This window comes from Taurulus bubalis (assembly GCF_910589615.1).
Source record: "Taurulus bubalis genome assembly, chromosome: 8".
Taxonomy (NCBI): domain Eukaryota; kingdom Metazoa; phylum Chordata; class Actinopteri; order Perciformes; family Cottidae; genus Taurulus; species Taurulus bubalis.
Genome location: NC_136596.1, coordinates 25,523,911 through 25,543,315, shown reverse-complemented (window position 1 = coordinate 25,543,315; position 19,405 = coordinate 25,523,911). Strand labels below are relative to the sequence as shown.

General features: G+C 41.4%; 1 protein-coding gene across 1 annotated transcript in view; it reads right to left on the bottom strand.

Moving 5' to 3' along the window:
* Positions 1 to 3,829: 3,829 nt before the first annotated feature.
* The window catches only part of LOC306739727 (ral guanine nucleotide dissociation stimulator-like), a gene marked incomplete at its 5' end in the record, with an annotated part of 24,214 nt that continues 8,638 nt past the window's right edge, over positions 3,830 to 19,405 (bottom strand). The window contains 16 exons of the mRNA XM_079221770.1: positions 3,830 to 4,040; positions 6,222 to 6,336; positions 6,631 to 6,897; positions 7,191 to 7,265; positions 7,461 to 7,677; positions 7,762 to 7,857; positions 8,266 to 8,387; positions 10,817 to 10,849; positions 11,047 to 11,133; positions 11,929 to 12,006; positions 13,749 to 13,833; positions 13,919 to 14,022; positions 15,986 to 16,201; positions 17,040 to 17,164; positions 17,947 to 18,140; positions 18,296 to 18,370. Of these exons, the coding sequence (XP_079077896.1) occupies positions 3,865 to 4,040; positions 6,222 to 6,336; positions 6,631 to 6,897; positions 7,191 to 7,265; positions 7,461 to 7,677; positions 7,762 to 7,857; positions 8,266 to 8,387; positions 10,817 to 10,849; positions 11,047 to 11,133; positions 11,929 to 12,006; positions 13,749 to 13,833; positions 13,919 to 14,022; positions 15,986 to 16,201; positions 17,040 to 17,164; positions 17,947 to 18,140; positions 18,296 to 18,370 (2,065 nt within the window). The 3' untranslated portion in view covers positions 3,830 to 3,864. The remainder of the gene's footprint in view (positions 4,041 to 6,221; positions 6,337 to 6,630; positions 6,898 to 7,190; positions 7,266 to 7,460; positions 7,678 to 7,761; positions 7,858 to 8,265; positions 8,388 to 10,816; positions 10,850 to 11,046; positions 11,134 to 11,928; positions 12,007 to 13,748; positions 13,834 to 13,918; positions 14,023 to 15,985; positions 16,202 to 17,039; positions 17,165 to 17,946; positions 18,141 to 18,295; positions 18,371 to 19,405) is intronic.

Here is a 19,405-nt window from a genome sequence, read left to right as displayed (position 1 = left end):
AGTCACACTAAAAATAAATTTAACAAAAAAGGTACGTCATTTTCAACACGGGCTACGACGACACACAAACCAGTCCAACATCATTTTAAGTTCCACTCGTGTACACAATTTACGTTCTCAGAGAACACGAGACAGAGCTGTGCAGAAACACGTCGCTAGGTTCAACTGGGAAAATTGGGAACAGCTGGAACTAAAGGTCTGAAAACATGGTTTTGTTTCCACCAAACACACAGAAGGAGCCAAAGCTGCATTCAAGGTCTGTTTTCAGTCTATAATCAATTTGGATCAAGGAGCAAAAAGCCTTTTTTTTTTTTTTTCTTTTTTTTTTTAAAACAGCTCCGTGGTGCATTTAAGGTCCTGTTGCAAAACTCTAATACCACTCAATGCTCTGTTGGAATCCCACCAGAAGTACAGTGGGGTTTTTTATCCCTGAAACTTGGACTAAAAGAAAGCAAATATACCTCAAAGTCTGGTGTGAAATACTGAGTACCAGTGGGAGGAAATATGTCCAGAGATATTGAGCAGATAATTAATTTTCACAAAACGTAAAGTCGTCTTCTCGACGTGGTGTTCTGGTTTAAAACATTTAGGGGCCAAAACGTAGTTAATAAAATGACTCCTTTGTTTCCTTTATGTGATTCAAACAGAAATTGGCGCCTACATCTGTTTGCACGTGTCTAGTTTGGTTGGATTCAAAATCTAAATATTTGCTAATTTGGCAGCTGTTTGATCCTGAAAGGACCAAAAATGGAATTCATTAAAGTGTTTCTCCAACAGCTTCATCTGTGGCGCCAAACAAACGTCTTTGCTTCAAGTTTCTTGGACGACAGTCTTATTTCTGCTCAGAGAAACGGGTCTGGACATCATAGTGTACTCACTCCTTTTTTTGTTGTTGTTTTCCAGAAAAATGCTACAACAGTAAACATACAAACTTATTTTTTCTTATTTTTTTTTAAACTCACTGTTAAAAAGGCAAGGAGGACTCGTCTGTTAAAAGCAACAGTTTCTCTTTTTCTTGTTATTTTATTTTATTTTATTTTGGCACATAGAGCGAAGGGGCAGATGTTCACTATGACGCCTTCGAGGGGTGAACGGACGCTTTGGACTTATTTATTTTTTGTTCAGTCACAGTACTCGACACTACGCGGCCATCAACAGAGTGAACGGGTTCAACGGTCACAGTGTTCAACAGCGAAAAGATTTCACGCCATAGTGGCACGAAACAACATCCACGACAATCTCAAATATTCACACACTTTCCATTAACCTGTTTCATACTTTTCCCAGGTTGCAATGCAAACATGTTCATGTGCTCCGACTGTCTCGACGTGGTTAATAACGGTTTGTGGCCATGAAGGTGAAAGAAATTTTATGTTCACAACTTCTCTGTCGTGTTTTTGCCCCCTTGATGCTCCTCTTTAATGTCCTCATTTTATAAAGTGAAAAGATGTGAAAGCATGGCGTGCATTTCATGACATTTGTCCTCATCATACTTGTAATACTTTTATTTATTTCCATTTCCTCCAGCGTAGACCACTGGTGAGGATGTGGACTTTTCTTACATGTAAGAGGCATTAAGTGCATTTTTAGGAGCCAGTTTACAAGTCAGAAACATTAAAAGGTAAAGAAATCGACAGCCGACCAAATTTGTTGTTTCAGCCAGAAATAAATCCAGAAATGAGAAGCTGCTTTTGTCAACTTTTGGGTCCCGTTGTTTCAGAAATAAAATCTAAATCTGCCACCGTGGTTGTTTAAATCTGTATAAGATGATTTAGCACAGTGAGTGCAGAATCCTTAAAAAGAAGCCCTTTGAAAATGACAGTTGAAGCTTTGCAACTATTAGAGAGATTCCTGATGTCATGAAGGATGAGCCGCCATGTTGGAGGAACGACTTTCTTCTTCCCGTTGAACCAGAACACATCGCAGAAAACGTGATTTCGTGAGATGATAATCTGATGGAATATATATATATATATATTTTGCAGTATTTCTACACATAATTAATTAATAATTTACTGCCGTCACCGATAAGATGCTGACAATATAATTAAAAATGTATTGTCTTTTTTGACTTTTGGTTTTAGGGTCAAAATGTGGTTTCATAAGGATTCTTCCAAAGGATAAATGTGTAATGAACTAAATACTTATTATGGTCAAATTTAATCATATTAAATATTCTTTATGAAAATTAAATTTCTTATAGGCATGGTACTTAGAGTACGGAAGCCCATTTGTGCTTTAAAACGATTAAATACAAATTAGGAATTATATAAATAATTAATGATCATAAATACTCATAAGTAGAGCAAAAACAATTAGTTGATTCGTCTGTTTTGATTATTGATTAATCGTTTAAAGCGCGAAAATACCAAAGATCCCTTGTTAGTGCTTTACATATGACTTATTTTTCTTCATCAGAAAGTAAACTAATAATGTTTAAGCTAATTGAAGACATTAAATCAGGCTGAAGAACTATAGAATGTAATACATTTTAAAAAGTAATATTCACTTTTTCCTGGCACTTTATTGACAAAAAACAATCTGAAGATTAATTTGTCAGTGTCGCCCTATTCATAGTAATTAAAACTTATGAGTTTTATTCTTATTTTTGCCTGTTTGTTTTTGTTTTCCTGGCAGAAATTGGCAAGATAGGAGGAAGAAGGTGAAGAAGGTGAAGAATGTGAAGAAGAAGAAGAAGAAGAAGAAGAAGAAGAAGAAGAAGAAGAAGAAGAAGAAGTGATAATTAGCAGCACCATATCAGAGATATGAGATGCAAAAAAATACATTTTACAAAGCAAAATGAAGAAAAATAGGTTGAGATCGCGGACGAGTCTATTCTCACGGGCCGTCCTCAAAAGAAAATACTGCACAGTTGGTGTTAATCGATGTCTATGTACAGTCCGTCTGTTCTCGGCTCTTCTTCCCTCGGGGGACGTTTTGTGTCCCGATGCGATCGGAGGACCTCCTTGTCCCTCCCGGTGCAGTGCTCACCGTTCTCTTGTTAAAAGAAAGAACAGTAAGCAGTGGCATGTGATTCATGGCGGTGCCCACTGGATTTCAGTCTCCCTCTCAGACGATTTCACCCCCTCCCCCAACATGGCAGCGCTCACACGTTCAAAGAGTGTCGGATCTCCTCGAAAGGAGTCACAGCATCCACGGACCGGAGAGAGTTCAGTGCTGCGGCTCTCAGAAACGCCGGACGGTAAAGGCGGTGTACAACTCGCACGGAAAAAAAAGTTCCCTGAAAAAATAGAAACACATTCGAAACACCCAGCTGTCTGCGCCGTCCGCCGCCGCGGCTTCCGTATTGTCCGTGTATATACAACTCTGGGCCATTAGGGGGCCCACACGACCTCTAAAGTTCAGGGGTCAAGGAGGGACTTTTTTAAGTATTAGCAGAAGGTGCAAAAAGGCTTGAAAGAAAAAAAATATTTAAGAGCTTTTAGAGACGTAAACGGTTGGTAAACGTAAAGTAACGGACCGGGAAGTAAAAAATCTGCTCCTCGACAAGTCGAGGCCGGCGGACAGTGAAACTCGTTCGTCCGGCAAGCAGATGAGTATTTGTTGATGGACTCATCTCGTTTCCTGTTTCCCTGCCTTTTTAAAGTCCTCGAAAGGGTCCTGATGAGGCGACGGCTGACCCTAAAGCGCCACGGCGCCCCTCTGCTTTCTGAAAGTCAGCCATTTTCTCGCGTCTCCTCTGGCGTCTTTGTCCAAAACCAAACTCAGAAAACTTCCAAAGTCAGTTCACCTCCGGACGCACCCAAACACGAACGTTTCCTCTGAGGAGCGGAGAGGCCAGAGAAGGGGTTAAAAGGGGGGGATAAGGAGGGGGAGGAGGCAGGAAGTAGGCAAGTTTTCTCCTCAGAAAATCCCTTTGGCGATCTTCAGTCCCTTCTGTTTCATGCGCGGCAGCGTCGAGCTGGCCACGTTCTTGGCACGCATCGGCCGCGCCAAACCGCGCCTCTTTAGCACAAAGTCGTAGTTGGCAGTGGAGTTCATGGCGTAGAAAACGTTGGCGTTGTCCGGGATCCGAAGCTCTGCAGGAAAGAAAGTAAAGTGCAGCAAAGAAGAAGACACAAAAAACACAGTCGGTCAAAAGAAATCTGGAATAAATGTTGTGATTTACTAAAGATGAACATAATAATCTTATTTTTCTCAATGTTGTCGTATGTACGAAGGCCCACCAGTGATAAAAAAAATACTATTATGTTTAATCAACAAGATCATAAAAAGATTAAAAGTTAAAGATTATTTTACAGATTAACAGTAAAACCTAAATCTTGATTTATTTACATTTTTGTTGGTTGCCATTGTTCAAATACAATTTATAAATTCAACAGATTTTCAATAAACCATTTTTATATATTTAATAAAAAAAATGCTAGTTTTTAAACCAAATAAATAAATAAATAAATATATATATATATATATATATATATATATATATATATATATATATATATATATATATATATATATATCATTGTTTACAACAATGATAATAAAATGATAATAAAGCACATATTTACAGTATTTCCTGTTCAATATATTTAGGTTCTATTTGAAGCCTTCTATTTATTAGGGCCCGAAGTCACTTTTGAGGGACTAAGCATGCTCAAGACGTAACTAAACTTGGCACACACATTGACAGGCAAAGATGTAGTTACCTGATATGATTTCAATGCTTCAAAATCGCAATTCGGCTTGATAGCGCCCCCTACAAATATTCATTTAAGCAGCCCCAGCGCTACGGTTGACCTACATGTATGAAACCTGGTAGCCATATGTAACACATGTAAACTTAAAAATAACTCTCTTGGAACCATGCTCTAAACCGTACAGGAAGTCAGATAGCGCCCCCTAAAAACATGTTTTTTTTTTGACAACCTATGAGTTGTGAAAGGCCACAGTTTTTGCCCCCTATCAACAATTGGCCTTAAATTTGGCACACATGTCCGGGTGGTTCTGCTCTACAAAAAGCTCCGGGAGAACATTTAGCTCCACCTGCTTAGAATTTCCGCCATTTTGAATTTTGTGAAAAAACATTTTCTCCTCAAATCTTCCTAAACGCTGGCTTCGATTTTTACGAAATTCTCTGTGGATCATTAAAGGTTCAATTTCATCACAATATATCAAAAGCTTGTTTGTATCTCATTGTGTTCAAAAGAAAAGGACCCATTAACTTCTTAGGGGTAAATTCAACTAAATTCAACAAAGCAGCCCTTGCAGTACGTTCAACATAGATATACAATATTTGATAGGCGTATGTACCACACATAAACTTACAAATAACTCTCTTGGGACCATACTCTAAACCGTACCAGAAGTCGGCCAATTTCATTTTCGTCCTTCATTTCTAGTTCAAATTGCCATAGTTTCCCAGTAGGTGGCGCTCTGACTATGAGTTAATATTGGCATGCAGAAGTCTTCAAGCCATGCCTCTCATAAAGCATGTTAACTTTGGAACAGTTTTGACAAAGTACAGTTGAGTTACAACAGCTTGCTGCATGATCACGAACCATATGAAATAGTCGTCACACCACTTCCACGCCGTTCCATGAAACCTCAAGCTTTTGATCACTTTTAACACATATTTTTATCTTTTATATATATATTTACATGTATAAAATATATATATATATATATACATATGTTCCATTTTCCAGAGGTCAACCTTTTTGCGAAAAAGAGGAAATATGTCTGTCATCACATCAAATGACAGAACTCAGTCTGCGCTTCCAAGATCTTTCTGCCATTGAGAAAGAATTCAAGCTGTTCTCGACTCCCTTCCTGATGATGCAGAAGAAGTGAAGAGAGTCTGAACTAGAACTGATCTCCATCAGTTCTAGTTCAGACTATCTTCACCTTATGCAGTGATGAATCTCTGAAGAACCAGCTTCAGTTTCTCTCCCTACCGACTTCTACTGGAGCTTGGAAAAGGCCAAATTTCCTCTGATGTGATTCTTATATATATATATATATATATATATATATATATATATATATATATATATATGCATAATTGAGCTGTGACTGGGCCCAGTCACAGCTGTTAGTTATTATTATTATTTACTCTCCTGAGATTGTACGTTAAGTATTAAGAGACGGGAACGTTGACAACTGTCTCTTTTAGAGACACAACTTGGACCCGCACAGCCTACGTCACCTGAACCCCACCAGGTTATTGTTAAGCATGACCGTCACATATTCTTGTTCACCTTTGTCCTCGGAGATCTTCTGCATCAGCTCGTATTCGTCAGTCTTCTCTCGCTCCAGGTTGTGTTTGATCATCGCCTTCCTGATGACGGCCGGAGTCTTGTCTTGACTCGTCACCTGAAGCGAAGAGACAAAAACACAAGAGTCAGACTACTCAGCATGTTTATAAAACCGACAGATTAAATATTTAAGTTTAAAACAATTTAGTTTATTACATGTTTAGTTTTCTGTGTTTTCTTTCTTATTATCGACTGAAAGTTGAGTAAATTCTTCAAGTAATTATATGACCATGAAACTGATTTAGTCTCCATCTTGTGTTTGCTCTCGTTCTGTTATCTTTGCATTCCCGCTCTGAAGCGAGGAGGCCCTTGAGTAGATTGTTTCGTGCTCTCTGGTTTATTCTTCACTCACCAGGATGCTCTTGTACATGTTGCCGTTCTCCACGTCCAGACTGACCCTGATGATGCAGCAGTCGTCCACCTGCTGGTTGTACAGCGGCAGCGACAGCGTGGAGTAGTTCGACACCGCCGACACCGAGCGCTTATGTGAGCGGGAGGCAGACAGCGGCGTGGAGGAGGAGACGGAGGAGGAGGAGGCGCTGCTGGAGCCCGAGGCCGAGCCGGAGCTGGAGCCCGTCCCAGAGGTGTCCAGGGAGTTCAGAGACGTGCACTCCCAGAACTGAGGAGGAGAGGTGGTGAGTGATGTTTACTATTTTTATGTAATCTTAATAATCCTTCAGTTTTACTCGTCTGGATCAGGAAAGTATTCCGTGTGAGTTGCATTATGGGAAATGTAGGCTCCGGGTTTTTCAAGGGTTTACTTGTTTTGTCGGACCAATAGTCCAAGACGTATTAAGCGTTCAGGAGCTTATATAATGATGTATAATATACATATAATGAATATATATAGTTATAGTAAAAATATTGTTAATACTGGCATCAAAATACAAATGAACAAGTAGAACTTGTTACCGTTGACGTTGCGTCAGCTGCTGGAGCTTCTCTCCCCAAAGCAGAGACGGTGAGCTTTACCGAGGGAGTCGACGTCTAGAGAGAGAGAACGTTATTTCTAATATATTACAATTATCATTATTTCTAATATAATTTAAAGAAAAACATAATATTTGATGAACTCATATTCTTCCTCTAAAATGAATATGTGCTTTAAATATTACAGTACAAGTACCTCTAAGTTACAGTACTTTGCCACATTAAATCACATTAAAACCAAACATCTCCCACCTTTCTCTCGTGTCCCTCCGGGGAGTCGGACAGGAAGCTGGCGTTCACGTCCTCTAGGTCCGACCCGCTGGAGCTGACGGAGGTGACGCTGAGAGCGTCGCCGCTGTCCCCCCCCCCACCTCCCCCGCCTCCTTGGTACGGCCGGTAGTGCGAGTGGTCGAAGGACTTGGAGTGAGAGCCTGGAGCGCCGCTGCAGCCGCCCTCCGTCAACTGGCGGCTGGACACGAGGCGGGAAAAGGGTATATTTAAAACATGAAACCGGACGAGTTCAGCTGATGATGATTAATAAATAATAACTCACTCGCTCCAGCGCTTCATGATCCCACCGTTCTTCTTGGCTCGCAGCGTGTTACTGGCCGACTCGGACAGAGGCTCGATCTCACAGGACAGGTTGTAGCTGCGGGCACAGAAAGTGGTGAAAGTGTCAATCCGAATGCCCAGAAATCCTGCACCGACATGCGTCAGTGAACACAACACAAATATGTTATCAGCTGCATATTTATTATCCGTTGCAGCTTTAATACTGTGTTTTGTTTGTTTAGAAAAAAAAGAGAAACAAATGTTATGAATGTAAAAAAACATATTGCGCTTTCTGTGTGGCCCTCCAATGAGATCACAATACCAGCGGTGGCCCCAATCCAAATTGAGTTTGAGACCCCTGATATACCTGATGCAGCTTTAATATTTTGGCATCTTCCCCTTTCATCATTTTTCATTTCATCACCTCACAAATGAACAGGTGCCGTAGCCCTGATTAGATCATATCAGATTAGAGACACATCTTGTGGGGACCAGACGGACTCACCTCTCTGCCTCGCTGAGCTTCTCCACGCCGGCGAACCAGTCCCTGAAGTGGCCGTCCTGAGTGAAACTGTAGTTGTTGGAGGCCAACTGGAGCAGTTTGATCTGAGCGATCACCTCGAACTCCTGAGAGGAGACAGCAGAGTGGGGAAAATATATTTTAAAAATGTGTTTATTGTCAAGATTTGGGTGAAGCGAGGAGCAGAGCTGTCAACTGATCACCACCTGGTGGTGAGTTGGAACAGATGGCGGGGGAGTCGGCTAGAGAGACCTGGCAAGCCCAAACGTGTAGTGAGGGTGAACTGGGAACGTCTGGCAGAGGATCCTGTCCGGGAGGTGTTCAACTCCCACCTCCGGAAGAGCTTCTCACACATCCCGAGGGAGGCTGGGGACATGGAATCCGAGTGGACCATGTTCAAAGCCTCTATTGTGGATGCGGCCGCTAGGAGCTGTGGCCAGAAGGTCATTGGTGCCTGTCGTGGCGGCAACCCGAAAAACCCGGTGGTGGACACCGGGGGTGAGGGAAGCCGTCAAGCTGAAGAAGGAGGCCTTTCGGACCTGGTTGGCCCAGGGGTCTCCTGAAGCAGCTGACAGGTACCGGCAGGCCAGAAGGGCTGCAGCTGTGGCTGTCGCGGATGCTAAAACCCGGGCATGGGAGGAGTTCGGGGAGGCCATGGAGAAGGACTTTCGGTTGGCCTCAAAGAGGTTCTGGCAAACCATCCGGCGGCTCAGGAAGGGAAAGCAGGGCCTACCCCAGGCTGTTCTTAGCGGGTGGGGGGGGGGGGAGAACTGCTGACCCGGACTGTGGACATCGTCGGGCGGTGGAAAGAGCACTTTGAGGAACTCCTAAACCCGGCCAACATGTCCCCTGGAGAGGGAGCAGTGCCTGAAGTCCTTGGGGTGGATGCACCTATATCCCTGGCAGAGGTCACTAAGGTAGTCAAAAAGCTCCTTGGTGACAAGGCGCCGGGGGTGGATGAGATCCGCCCTGAGATGCTGAAAGCGCTGGACACTGTTGGGCTGTCTTGGCTGACACACCTTTGCAGTGTCGCATGGGGATCGGGAACAGTGCCCATGGACTGGCAGACCGGGTTGGTGGTTCCCATCTTCAAGAAGGGGGACCGGAGAGTGTGCTCGAACTATCGTGGTATCACACTGCTCAGCCTCCCGGGAAAAGCTTATGTCAGGGTGCTGGAAGGGAGGCTCCGACCGATTGTCGAACCTCAGATTCAAGACGAACAGTGCGGATTCCGTCCCAGCCGTTGAACAGTGGACCAGCTCTTTAACCTCGCAAGACTACTGGAGGGGTCCTGGGAGTTCGCCCAACCAGTTTACATGTGCTTTGTAAACCTGGAGAAAGCTTTCGACCGGGTCCCTCGGGGGTTTTTGTGGGGGGTGCTGCGGGAGTATGGGGTGCCGGACCCGTTGGCACGGGCCATCCGGTCTCTGTACGCCTGCAGTAGGAGCTGTGTTCGTATCCTCGGTAATAAGTCAGACACGTTCCCGGTGGGTGTTGGCCTCCGCCAGGGCTGCCCTTTATCACCGGTCCTGTTTGTGACTTTCATGGACAGGATATCTAGGCGCAGCCAGGGGGCGGAGAGGATCCGGTTCGGGAGTCTCGGGATCGCCTCTCTGCTGTTCGCGGATGATGTGGTCCTGTTTGCCTCCTCGGACCGTGACCTCCAGCATTCACTGGGGCGTTTTGCAGCCGAGTGTGAAGCGGCAGGGATGAGAGTTAGCACCTCCAAATCTGAGGCCATGGTGCTCTGCCGGAAACCGGTGGATTGTTCCCTCCAGGTGGGGACAAACTGCCTACCCCAAGCGAAGGAGTTGAAGTATCTCGGAGTCTTGTTCACGAGTGAGGGTAAGGTGGAGCGGGGGATCGACAGGCGGATCGGTGCGGCTGCAGCTGGAAAACAGGCGCTGTACTGGTCCGTCTTGGTGAAGAGGAAGCTGAGCCGGAAGGCAAAGCTCTCCATTTACTGGTCGGTCTACGTTCCAACCCTCACCTATGGCCACAAACTCTGGGTCGTGACCGAAAGAACGAGGTCTCGGATACAAGCGGCCGAAATGAGCTTCCTCCGTAGGGTGGCCGGGCTCAGCCTTAGAGATAGGGTAAGGAGCTCGGACATCAGAAGGGAGCTTGGAGTCGAGCCGCTGCTCCTTCGTGTCGAAAGGAGTCAGCTGAGGTGGTTCGGGCATCTAGTCAGGATGCCTGCTGGACGCCTCCCATTAGAGGTTTTCCAGGCACGTCCAACTAGTAGGAGACACCGGGGAAGACCGAGGACACGCTGGAGGGATTATATCTCTCGGCTGGCCTTGGAACGCCTCAGGGTCCCCCAGAATGAGCTGGAAAATGTTGCGGGTGAGAGAGAAGCCTGGGTCGGCCTGTTGAACCTGCTGCCACCGCGACCCGACCTCGGATAAGCGGTTGAAAATGGATGGATGGATGTCAAGATTTGTTGATTTTGTCTGTTTTAAACTGGAAACCACTTTGCTATGTTTAAAAAAAAGAAATTCAAATCATTTCTTCTTTTACAGATTTTGCCACTCACCTTTCTTCTCTTCTCGAAGTTGATCAGACCACCCTAAAAAAAAATATATATATATATATATATAAATAAACATATATATATAAATAAACATGAGAAAGTGATGAAAATAAACACTTGAGTGTAGGATACTTGTAGGCTAAAACCGGTTTTGTTTTTAGCTTCATTATCTATTAATACAACAAAATTGAAATGTGTTAATAGTCACGATGAGTCACAGGAAGAAGTCGGACCTCAGTATAGTCCTTCATGGCAGTGTCCATCATCACCAAGTCCGTCAGGAAAGTCCCCAGGTAGGGAATCGTTCCCTGCATCACGCCCTGATAGGTAAACAACAACAACAACAACAACATGTCCTGAGACCAGCTGCACATTTTTACCGGACAAATTCTCCGGATGCAGCTTTAATATTTTTTTAATGTTCAGATGATGAATTTTTGTTCGTTGTACGTTGTTTTAGATGCACCAAGAGTATATATATATATATATATATATATATATATATTTTTGAAATGGTCCAGATTTCTTTACCCGACCGTTGCACTATTTTATTATTCATAATAATAACTTTATTTATATGGCACCCGTTTAAAAAGTGCTTCAGCAAAGCAATAAAACAACAGACAGCTCAATAGTGAAGTATAAATAAAATAAAAAGACGAGATCACATAAAAGCCAGTCTGTAAAAAGGGTTTTAAAAAGGGATTTTTTGTAAGAGAGGTTTATGTAAAAAATAACAAAATAGTCTAAATATAAAGTATTTAAGGCTCTTCTCAATTCTCCAGTTTTTACATCCTCGATTTGTTTAACTCACCTCCCATCCTCGAAGAGATAATAATGTATTCAGCCATCACAATACAATAAACGTAGCTTATGTACAAACTAGCATACAGGCTGACGCATCATGTTTATCTACGACTATCCTTACATTATGAATTTAAGATACACCTGTGCATCCTCGCTCATATCTCCTCCTCAAAATGCATTTTGGGACGGCCCAAAAACCCAGAAACGAGAAGAAGAGTCCCTTTCTCCTGGACAAACTGCAGTGACCTTCCTCACCACTAGGTGGGAATGTTGCAGCTCATGGGGAGAGTCTACGCCTGTAAACTCACCAGGTCTCTCTGCTGCTGGTGTCTCCTCTGAGCTCGTTTGGGGTTGATTTCCAGAGTGGCGAACTTGGATGTTCCCTCCTGCGTAAAAAAGCAAACTGAGACTTTAAATACACGTCAGAAATAAACGTCACTTCTTCAAATCCTGTCGCACATTTAACCTGCAGGATTTGTATCACCTGGGAGCAACACGGACATTTAAGAACGTCACTGAAGAAGGAACGGCATGATTTTCATCTTTCTGTGAACGGAGGCTTTTCAACCTAGTTTAATTTAACTGTGAAAAATATCTCTATTTACTGTGAGGCAGCACGACTTGACTCAAAGTGCACTTTGCACTTTGCCTTCTTTAAAGCTGGTTTACACTGTGTGTTTACTGTTATGTTTCAGTCCACACCTGCATCAGGGAGGTTGAGTTCACATCAATAAAGTTATTTTATCTTAAAAAATTAAAAATAAGTCGCAACCATTAGAATAAATAACAGCCAGATAACAATCGTGGTTCATTTCCAGAACAATATAGAGCCAGACTGTGCCGTTTTCAACCAGTTAAACAGAACAAAAAATACGTGCCAAAGAAAAGTAATTTTCTATAAAAAAAGAAAACGCACAACACTATGAACAGTTTACCGATTGACAAACAGAAGTTTGTGTCCACATATTACAAAAAGTATTTCTGTATCTACTGCTCTTACATTTAATTCAAATTAATTTTTTGGAAACTATATACAGTTAAATTACTATGATGTTGTGTGTGAATCTGTATATAAAGTATAGATGGATCGGCTTCAGGGGCGTTTAAAAAAAAATTACAACGTAAATGAGATATACATCTGAATCATATTAATCATAATTAATGTTGCTGAAAATAAAGCAGTGGACTTAAAAAAGTCACGGCCACGATCCTCGAGGTGACGTGACGCGTGACGTGACGTGACGAGGTGACGCTCAAGAGTGGAGAAAACGGCGCCTGGTGCGAGCAGATAAGGGCGACGCCCCGAGTGTTCTCTCACACGGACATCGGACCAGAGCCGTTATCTACGTTAAGGTCTCCTCCTCCTGACGTCAGCAGGGATTCCCTCAGAGGAGTTACATCATTAAACTACTACATCTAGTAGTAATGTTCTGTATTCAGCGTTGAGCATCACAGCCTGATATAACTTCCTCCTCTGAGCCGTAGAGCATCATTAAAAACCACATCAGTGAACCTCACAGCTGCTCCTTTATCACCATCAACACACTGTCGTTTATTTAGACTTTCAAACACTCACTAGAGCACCAAATGTGGATTCATCCGCCGCTGAAAATAGTTCCCCAAAACAAATGCACTATTTGTTTTTAGAAAAACTAGAGCGAGCAGCTGATTTATGGGATTCCTAACAATTTTAAGACGCATTTAATTTTTTTAAATCACTATTTTGATATAAAAAAATAGAGGAATGTACTCTTAAGTGATCAATCTAAAAGTTGTATGTGTGTAAAACAAGTTTTTTATGACCTCCATTCTGTTTGATATTATTTTAATTGTACTAAAGAGGAATTGTGTGCAGTCATATTCATTGCATGTGCTGTAACTCTGTTATGTTGTTTACACATGACATCTATTGCTTCTGTCCATCCGGGGAGAGGTACCTCCTCTGTTGCTCTCGCTTTTGGGGGGATTTTTCCCTGATCCAATGTGAGGTCCCAGGACAGGGATGTCGTTTGTGTACAGATTGTAAAGCCCTCTGAGGTAAATTTTAAATTTGTGATTTTGGGCTATACAAAATAAACTGAATTGAAAAGTTTGTTTCCGCGTGTTCGGGTGAGAAGGGGCGCCTCACCTTCACCAGCAGCTCTCGGCTGAGGGAGTAGTTGTTGTCGTCTGAGAAGATCTCGGACAGCTCACGGAAGATGCGGAAACTCTCCCTGTGAGCAGACGCAGAGGTCAGAAAAGCAACACGTAGCAGATATAAGATGTGCAGATATGAGACGCTACAGAGTGGGACGCTACCGGGACACTTCCTCCCAGGTCCTCTTCAGGCGGTGGATGGCATTGCACTGCAGGGCGGAGAGGATCGCTCGCAACGACGAGAAGTTCTTCAGGATCCGACACTCCTGAACACAACGGGAACATTCATCCGCTTTAAATGTTGTTCAGTAGTTTTTCTACTGTTCCTCTCTGATAGACTATCTTCAGAGATACATATATATATATATATATATATATATATATATATATATATATATATATATATATATATATATATATATATATATATATATATATATATACGTATACATATACATATATATATACATATATATATATATATATACATATACACACACAAATAATTATACACATTTTCCTTTTATTATAATTTTCCCTTCGATTTTCTTTTTTTCTTGTTTCTTTCTCATATATATATATATATATAAATATATATATATATATATATATATATATATATATATATATATATATATATATATTTAAAAAAACACACACATAAACAACGTAGATCATATCTTGGTTAATGGTAAGAAGAATTTATATTCATATTTACAGAGACTGGGTTAGATTACTTAATTTAACTTTCTCCTGTGACTTGGACAAGATGTCCGTTATTGATTCTCTTCACATCTTTGACTCGAAACTCCTGAGAAATCAGGTCTAATAACGAGAGAATCCATTAACACTACCATCTTTAACAACAGTCTCCGTAACATCAGTGGCGTATAGTAACGGAGTAGAAATACTTTGTTACTGTACTTAAGTATTTTTTTGGGATATCTGTACTCTACTATTTATATTTCTGTTGACTTTTACTTTTACTTCACTACATCTTGCAAAGAAAACTTGTACTTTTACGCCGATACATTTCCCCTGAAACCTTCGTTACTTGCTACAAATCAAATCCATCTTTAGAAAAAAAAAACACACTGGCTTTGGTGAAACACAGACTCCACGAAGCAGGTTTTGCGAATCACAATATTATGCATTTGCCCTCTACATCCTCTAATCCAGCGGTGCCAAACCTTTATTGCGCCACGGACCGGTTACGTGTAAAACAATATTTTCACGGGTCCGACCTCGGGAAGAAGGGAGACAACGACACCCGACGTGTTCGTTAAGTCCACTAACTAAACCGTTAAGTCCAGTCTACTCCTAACTAAACCGTTATGTCCAGTTTACTGCTGAACTTATAACCCGCTGCACAAAGACAGGATGTTCAAATGGAAGCAGGTTTTCAGGATACTCAGGATACTCTGCCTTGGTTTTAATCCAGAACACCAACAGAGTTGAAACAGATTTAAGTTTAATTTTTAGGGTAACGTAACATCTTGAGCGGTGTCAAGGGGTTCCGTCTGAGGTTACCACAGACGGATATATCCGGTCATTTTTCACAATAAAACATCTTTCCGGCCTTGATTTTTTTGATTTTATTTTAATTTTTCATTCATTCTTTCTAGCAATGGCCCCACGCCCGGTACCAAGGGCCCCATGGCCCGGTGCCAAGGGCCCCACGGCCCGGTGCCAAGGGCCCCACGGCCCGGTACCAAGAATGAGCATACTTATAAACGCACTGTTACAACTCCTTCATAGTGTCATATTGCTTTTTGGAGAATTATGATGTTAGTTCATAGTAGATGCAAAAGTATACTTAGGTACAATATATTATGTTGAACATAATATATATGGATGGATCACAGCTAACCCAGTTATTATGAAAACAACTCCTTGTCCTTGGTCATGGTGGCCAGCACTTAAAAGAATAAACTTTATAAGTCTCAAAATTCTGACCCTTTGCTTTTTTATTAACAGCATGTACTTGTACTTTCAATACTTAAGTACATTTTATATCAGAAAAATACTTTTGATACTTAAATACAGAAAATATCAGATACTTTAAGACTTTTACTCAAGTAGTATTTTAATAGGTGACTTTTACTGGAGTAATTTTCCAGTAAGGTATCTTTACTTTTACTCAAGTACGGCTTTTGTGTACTTTATACACCACTCCGTAACATCAACTGCTGAGTCATCATTTAGAAGTTACACATCAGCCAAACTCACCCGAGCCACATCGATCCACCGCTCCAGCAGCCGGGCCCTCTGGTTGGGCTTCAGCGCAGGGTTGCTCAGGCAGGTGGTGATGACGCAGTTGGTGACGGAGTTGAACTGGGCCACGGTGGCTCTGATAGTGGGAGCCAGGTGCTCCTTCCCCTTCTTGTCTCGCTGAGACCATATCCCCCCCAGGCAGTGGTAGGGCACCACCTTCTTGAACAGGTCCTGGAGGGAGAGATGGGACGGATCCACTAATTAAATACTTTATTTTATGGAAAAAACTGTTACTTTGCACATGTGGTTTCACACAGAGAGGTCAGTTTACTGGAGTGTTGTCCCTCTCAACAACAATATAAAAGCCCATTGAATTTTCTATGGGAACAGCAAAGTCATGACTACAAGTAGAGAGAACTCAAACATGTCTTTTGTGCAGAATAGCACAGTTATTATGACATAAAGCTTCAAAAAGAAAAGAACCCAAGTTGAATTTCTTCAATAATTTAAAAAAAAAATAGAAAAACACTGTAATCTTAAATCCAAATCCATGTTGGAAAAATTGTAAGAATTTTAACTCTTTTTACATGATCTGGTTCCCTCAAACAGTTTATTTGTGGAGAGATTTTAAATGCGACATTTAGAATAAAATGTTAATTAATTAAATGAAACAATTGTCAGCTTAGTTTCGGTTGCTTTTCCTGACATAGGGGTTTGTCTGGGCACACGATGTGTTCAAGGCTCAATGTAAAGATGAAAATCTGACAATAATAATGTTTTATTTTACAGCTCCTGGCTTTGATGGACGGTGTAGTTTTTTTTGTTTGTTTAAAGACAACATGCAAAGCAAAAACAAGTGCTGCTTTTCTCGTCTAATGTGTGAACTGAATATCTTTGACCTTAAGTCAAATTATTTTTTTATATTTTATGGATTAAAACCGATTACTTGAGGTTATATAATAGGCAGATTAAGCTCTTATAAAGAATAATAACGAGTTGCATTGCCTAAAAAAAAGCCAAACCGTGGAGATGATCAGACGCTGATGAGAGGAAAGAGAAACCTGCTCACCGCGTCCATGAGCGTGAACTGCTCCGCCACCATGATGGGGTCAAACGACAGGAAACTGAAAGCAGGAAGCTCGTCCTCAAAGCCGCTCTCTTCCTGCGTCGCGAAAGGGCAGCCGATGTGTTCCCCTGAGGAGATTTTATAAAAACAATTTGTTTTTACAACTCTGCCTCGACCTGAGCTCAACATAACAAAAGGAAAGAAAAAGAAAAGAGAAAGATTTGAAGGGAAAATCAAAAATAATATTATTATATTATTAAAAATAATTATTATTATCGTTTTTCCCTTCAATTAATTTTTTTTTTCTCATATCATTGTTTTCCCATTTTATTGTATTCATTAATTTTAGTAGATATACAAAAATAACAAAAATGCATATAATGTATTATATATAATGTAATTATATACATAATAATAATTATGCTATATACACACACACACACACACACACACAGGAATATAAAAATATATATAAATAAATAGTTATTAAAAAAGGAATACAACTTCCACACGTAAACAACGTAGATCATATCTTGTTTAATGATTTATAAGCATTTATAATAAAAGTCCAGTCTGGGATACATTACTTTAATTAAACTCTCTCCTGTGACTTGGACAAGATGTCTGTTATTATTTCTCTTCACATTTTTGATTTGAGTTTCTGAGAAATAAATTCTCATAATGAGCTTGACATGAACATAAAGCACTCTCCGTGACGTTCATGTGCGTTTTGTTTTCTCCCTCAATCGAGTCGTTTATCACTCGTTTAACACTTGTCACGACACAAGCACGTGGAGCTGTAGACGAGGACAGATTGTTATGAATATAACCAAAAACAGCGTTTCTCTCTGACCCCCTCTTCCTGGAATCCCTGCCCTGCTGGTGTCCCTCTCCTGTCCTGCCTTCATACCGTCGGCATCGGGCTCACGCTGTTGCCGGCGGTGGAAGTGGGCCAGCAGGTTGCGGGCGCGGCGCTCCAGGTCCGAGCCGGGGAAGTGGCGATGGAGGTAGGACATGAGCTGGTGCAGGCAATCGTAGCTCGGAGGGCTCCAGAAGTCCTCGGAGTACTGGTCCAGCCAGGCGCCCAGGATGGACGAGACAGTGCTGCCACACACACACACACGATTTTAAAATGCATTTGACTAATTAGCGACCGGCTCTTGTCCACTTTTTAACATATATAAGGACAGGAAAAAATAAATAAATATGCATTATCCCCGGCGAGGACATGACGGCAAAATAAGTAGCGGCAGACTCACTTCCTCAGCTCGGTGCAGTCGTCCTGGGAAACTCGGTGAGCCGCGGCTGCTGGGACGTTTTGTAGCTTGGCGTACCTAAAAACAGAAAAAAACAAAAAAGTTCATGAAAAAGCAACACTTAAATCCTGATGAAAATAATTATTCATCTCAACTTGTAGAACTCTGAGCTTTTAATTCATCTTGTAAGGAAAGCTGTTGCTTTTATTTAAATGTTAGCGATATCAGTTCATACTTTACGTTTCATACATTTCATCAGTGGTGGGCCGTCAGGGCCAGCTAAGCCTTCTTGCTGGCCTAAACAGAATCACAAAGTTATAGCTATTTTATAATTGAATTGTTTTTCACAAACACACTATAAGTATTATAATATTTTTTCCCTATCAGCTTATTTTGTCATTGCACAGCTCCTGTCTACCTCTGTTGCTCTGCTTCCAGCCTGCAGCACTGCTTTCAGTGCAGCTGGTTTGAAGGAGAGCTTTTCATCCAATCAGATTTTCATCCAATCAGATTTTCTCCTCCTGTGTCTCTAGGAAGCAAAGCAGTTTAAGCAAGCCTTTGCAGATTAATGTGTACGGAGAGTGGACTTGTCGTTGATTGGCTGAAGGAGGAGGAGAAATGGACAGTTCTCTCGGAAGCAGTGTTTTGATGTACGTTTCTGGGGCTTTTATTGTGAAGGGAAAAATGTAAGGAGAGGAAATGTTCCAGTGAAGTGTGGAACGAGAATAAAAGTGGTTGCCGTCTTGTGCAAACTACGCAGCATTGTGTTGTTTTATTAATAAAGTGAAGTATAGGCGCAAGATAAACCCTCGGCTACATAACTAAATGTGACTGGTTCTTGTTGATGTGAACAACATGCATTGTCCGTTAATGACGCAGCATCCCGTCATGCATTATGTAAACAATATCAGACGGCACTGAAAATGCACGGCCCGCCACTGCATTTCATACAAATTCATTCATTTGTTTCATACTTTTATTTTCTAACTTTTGTCTACTTGTAACAGATTCATCAGCTAAATAAAATGTATAAATAAATAAATAATAATAATAATAATAATAATAATAATAAATAAAGCTTGAGATCCTGGATCTTGGAGTTTGGATGAAAGC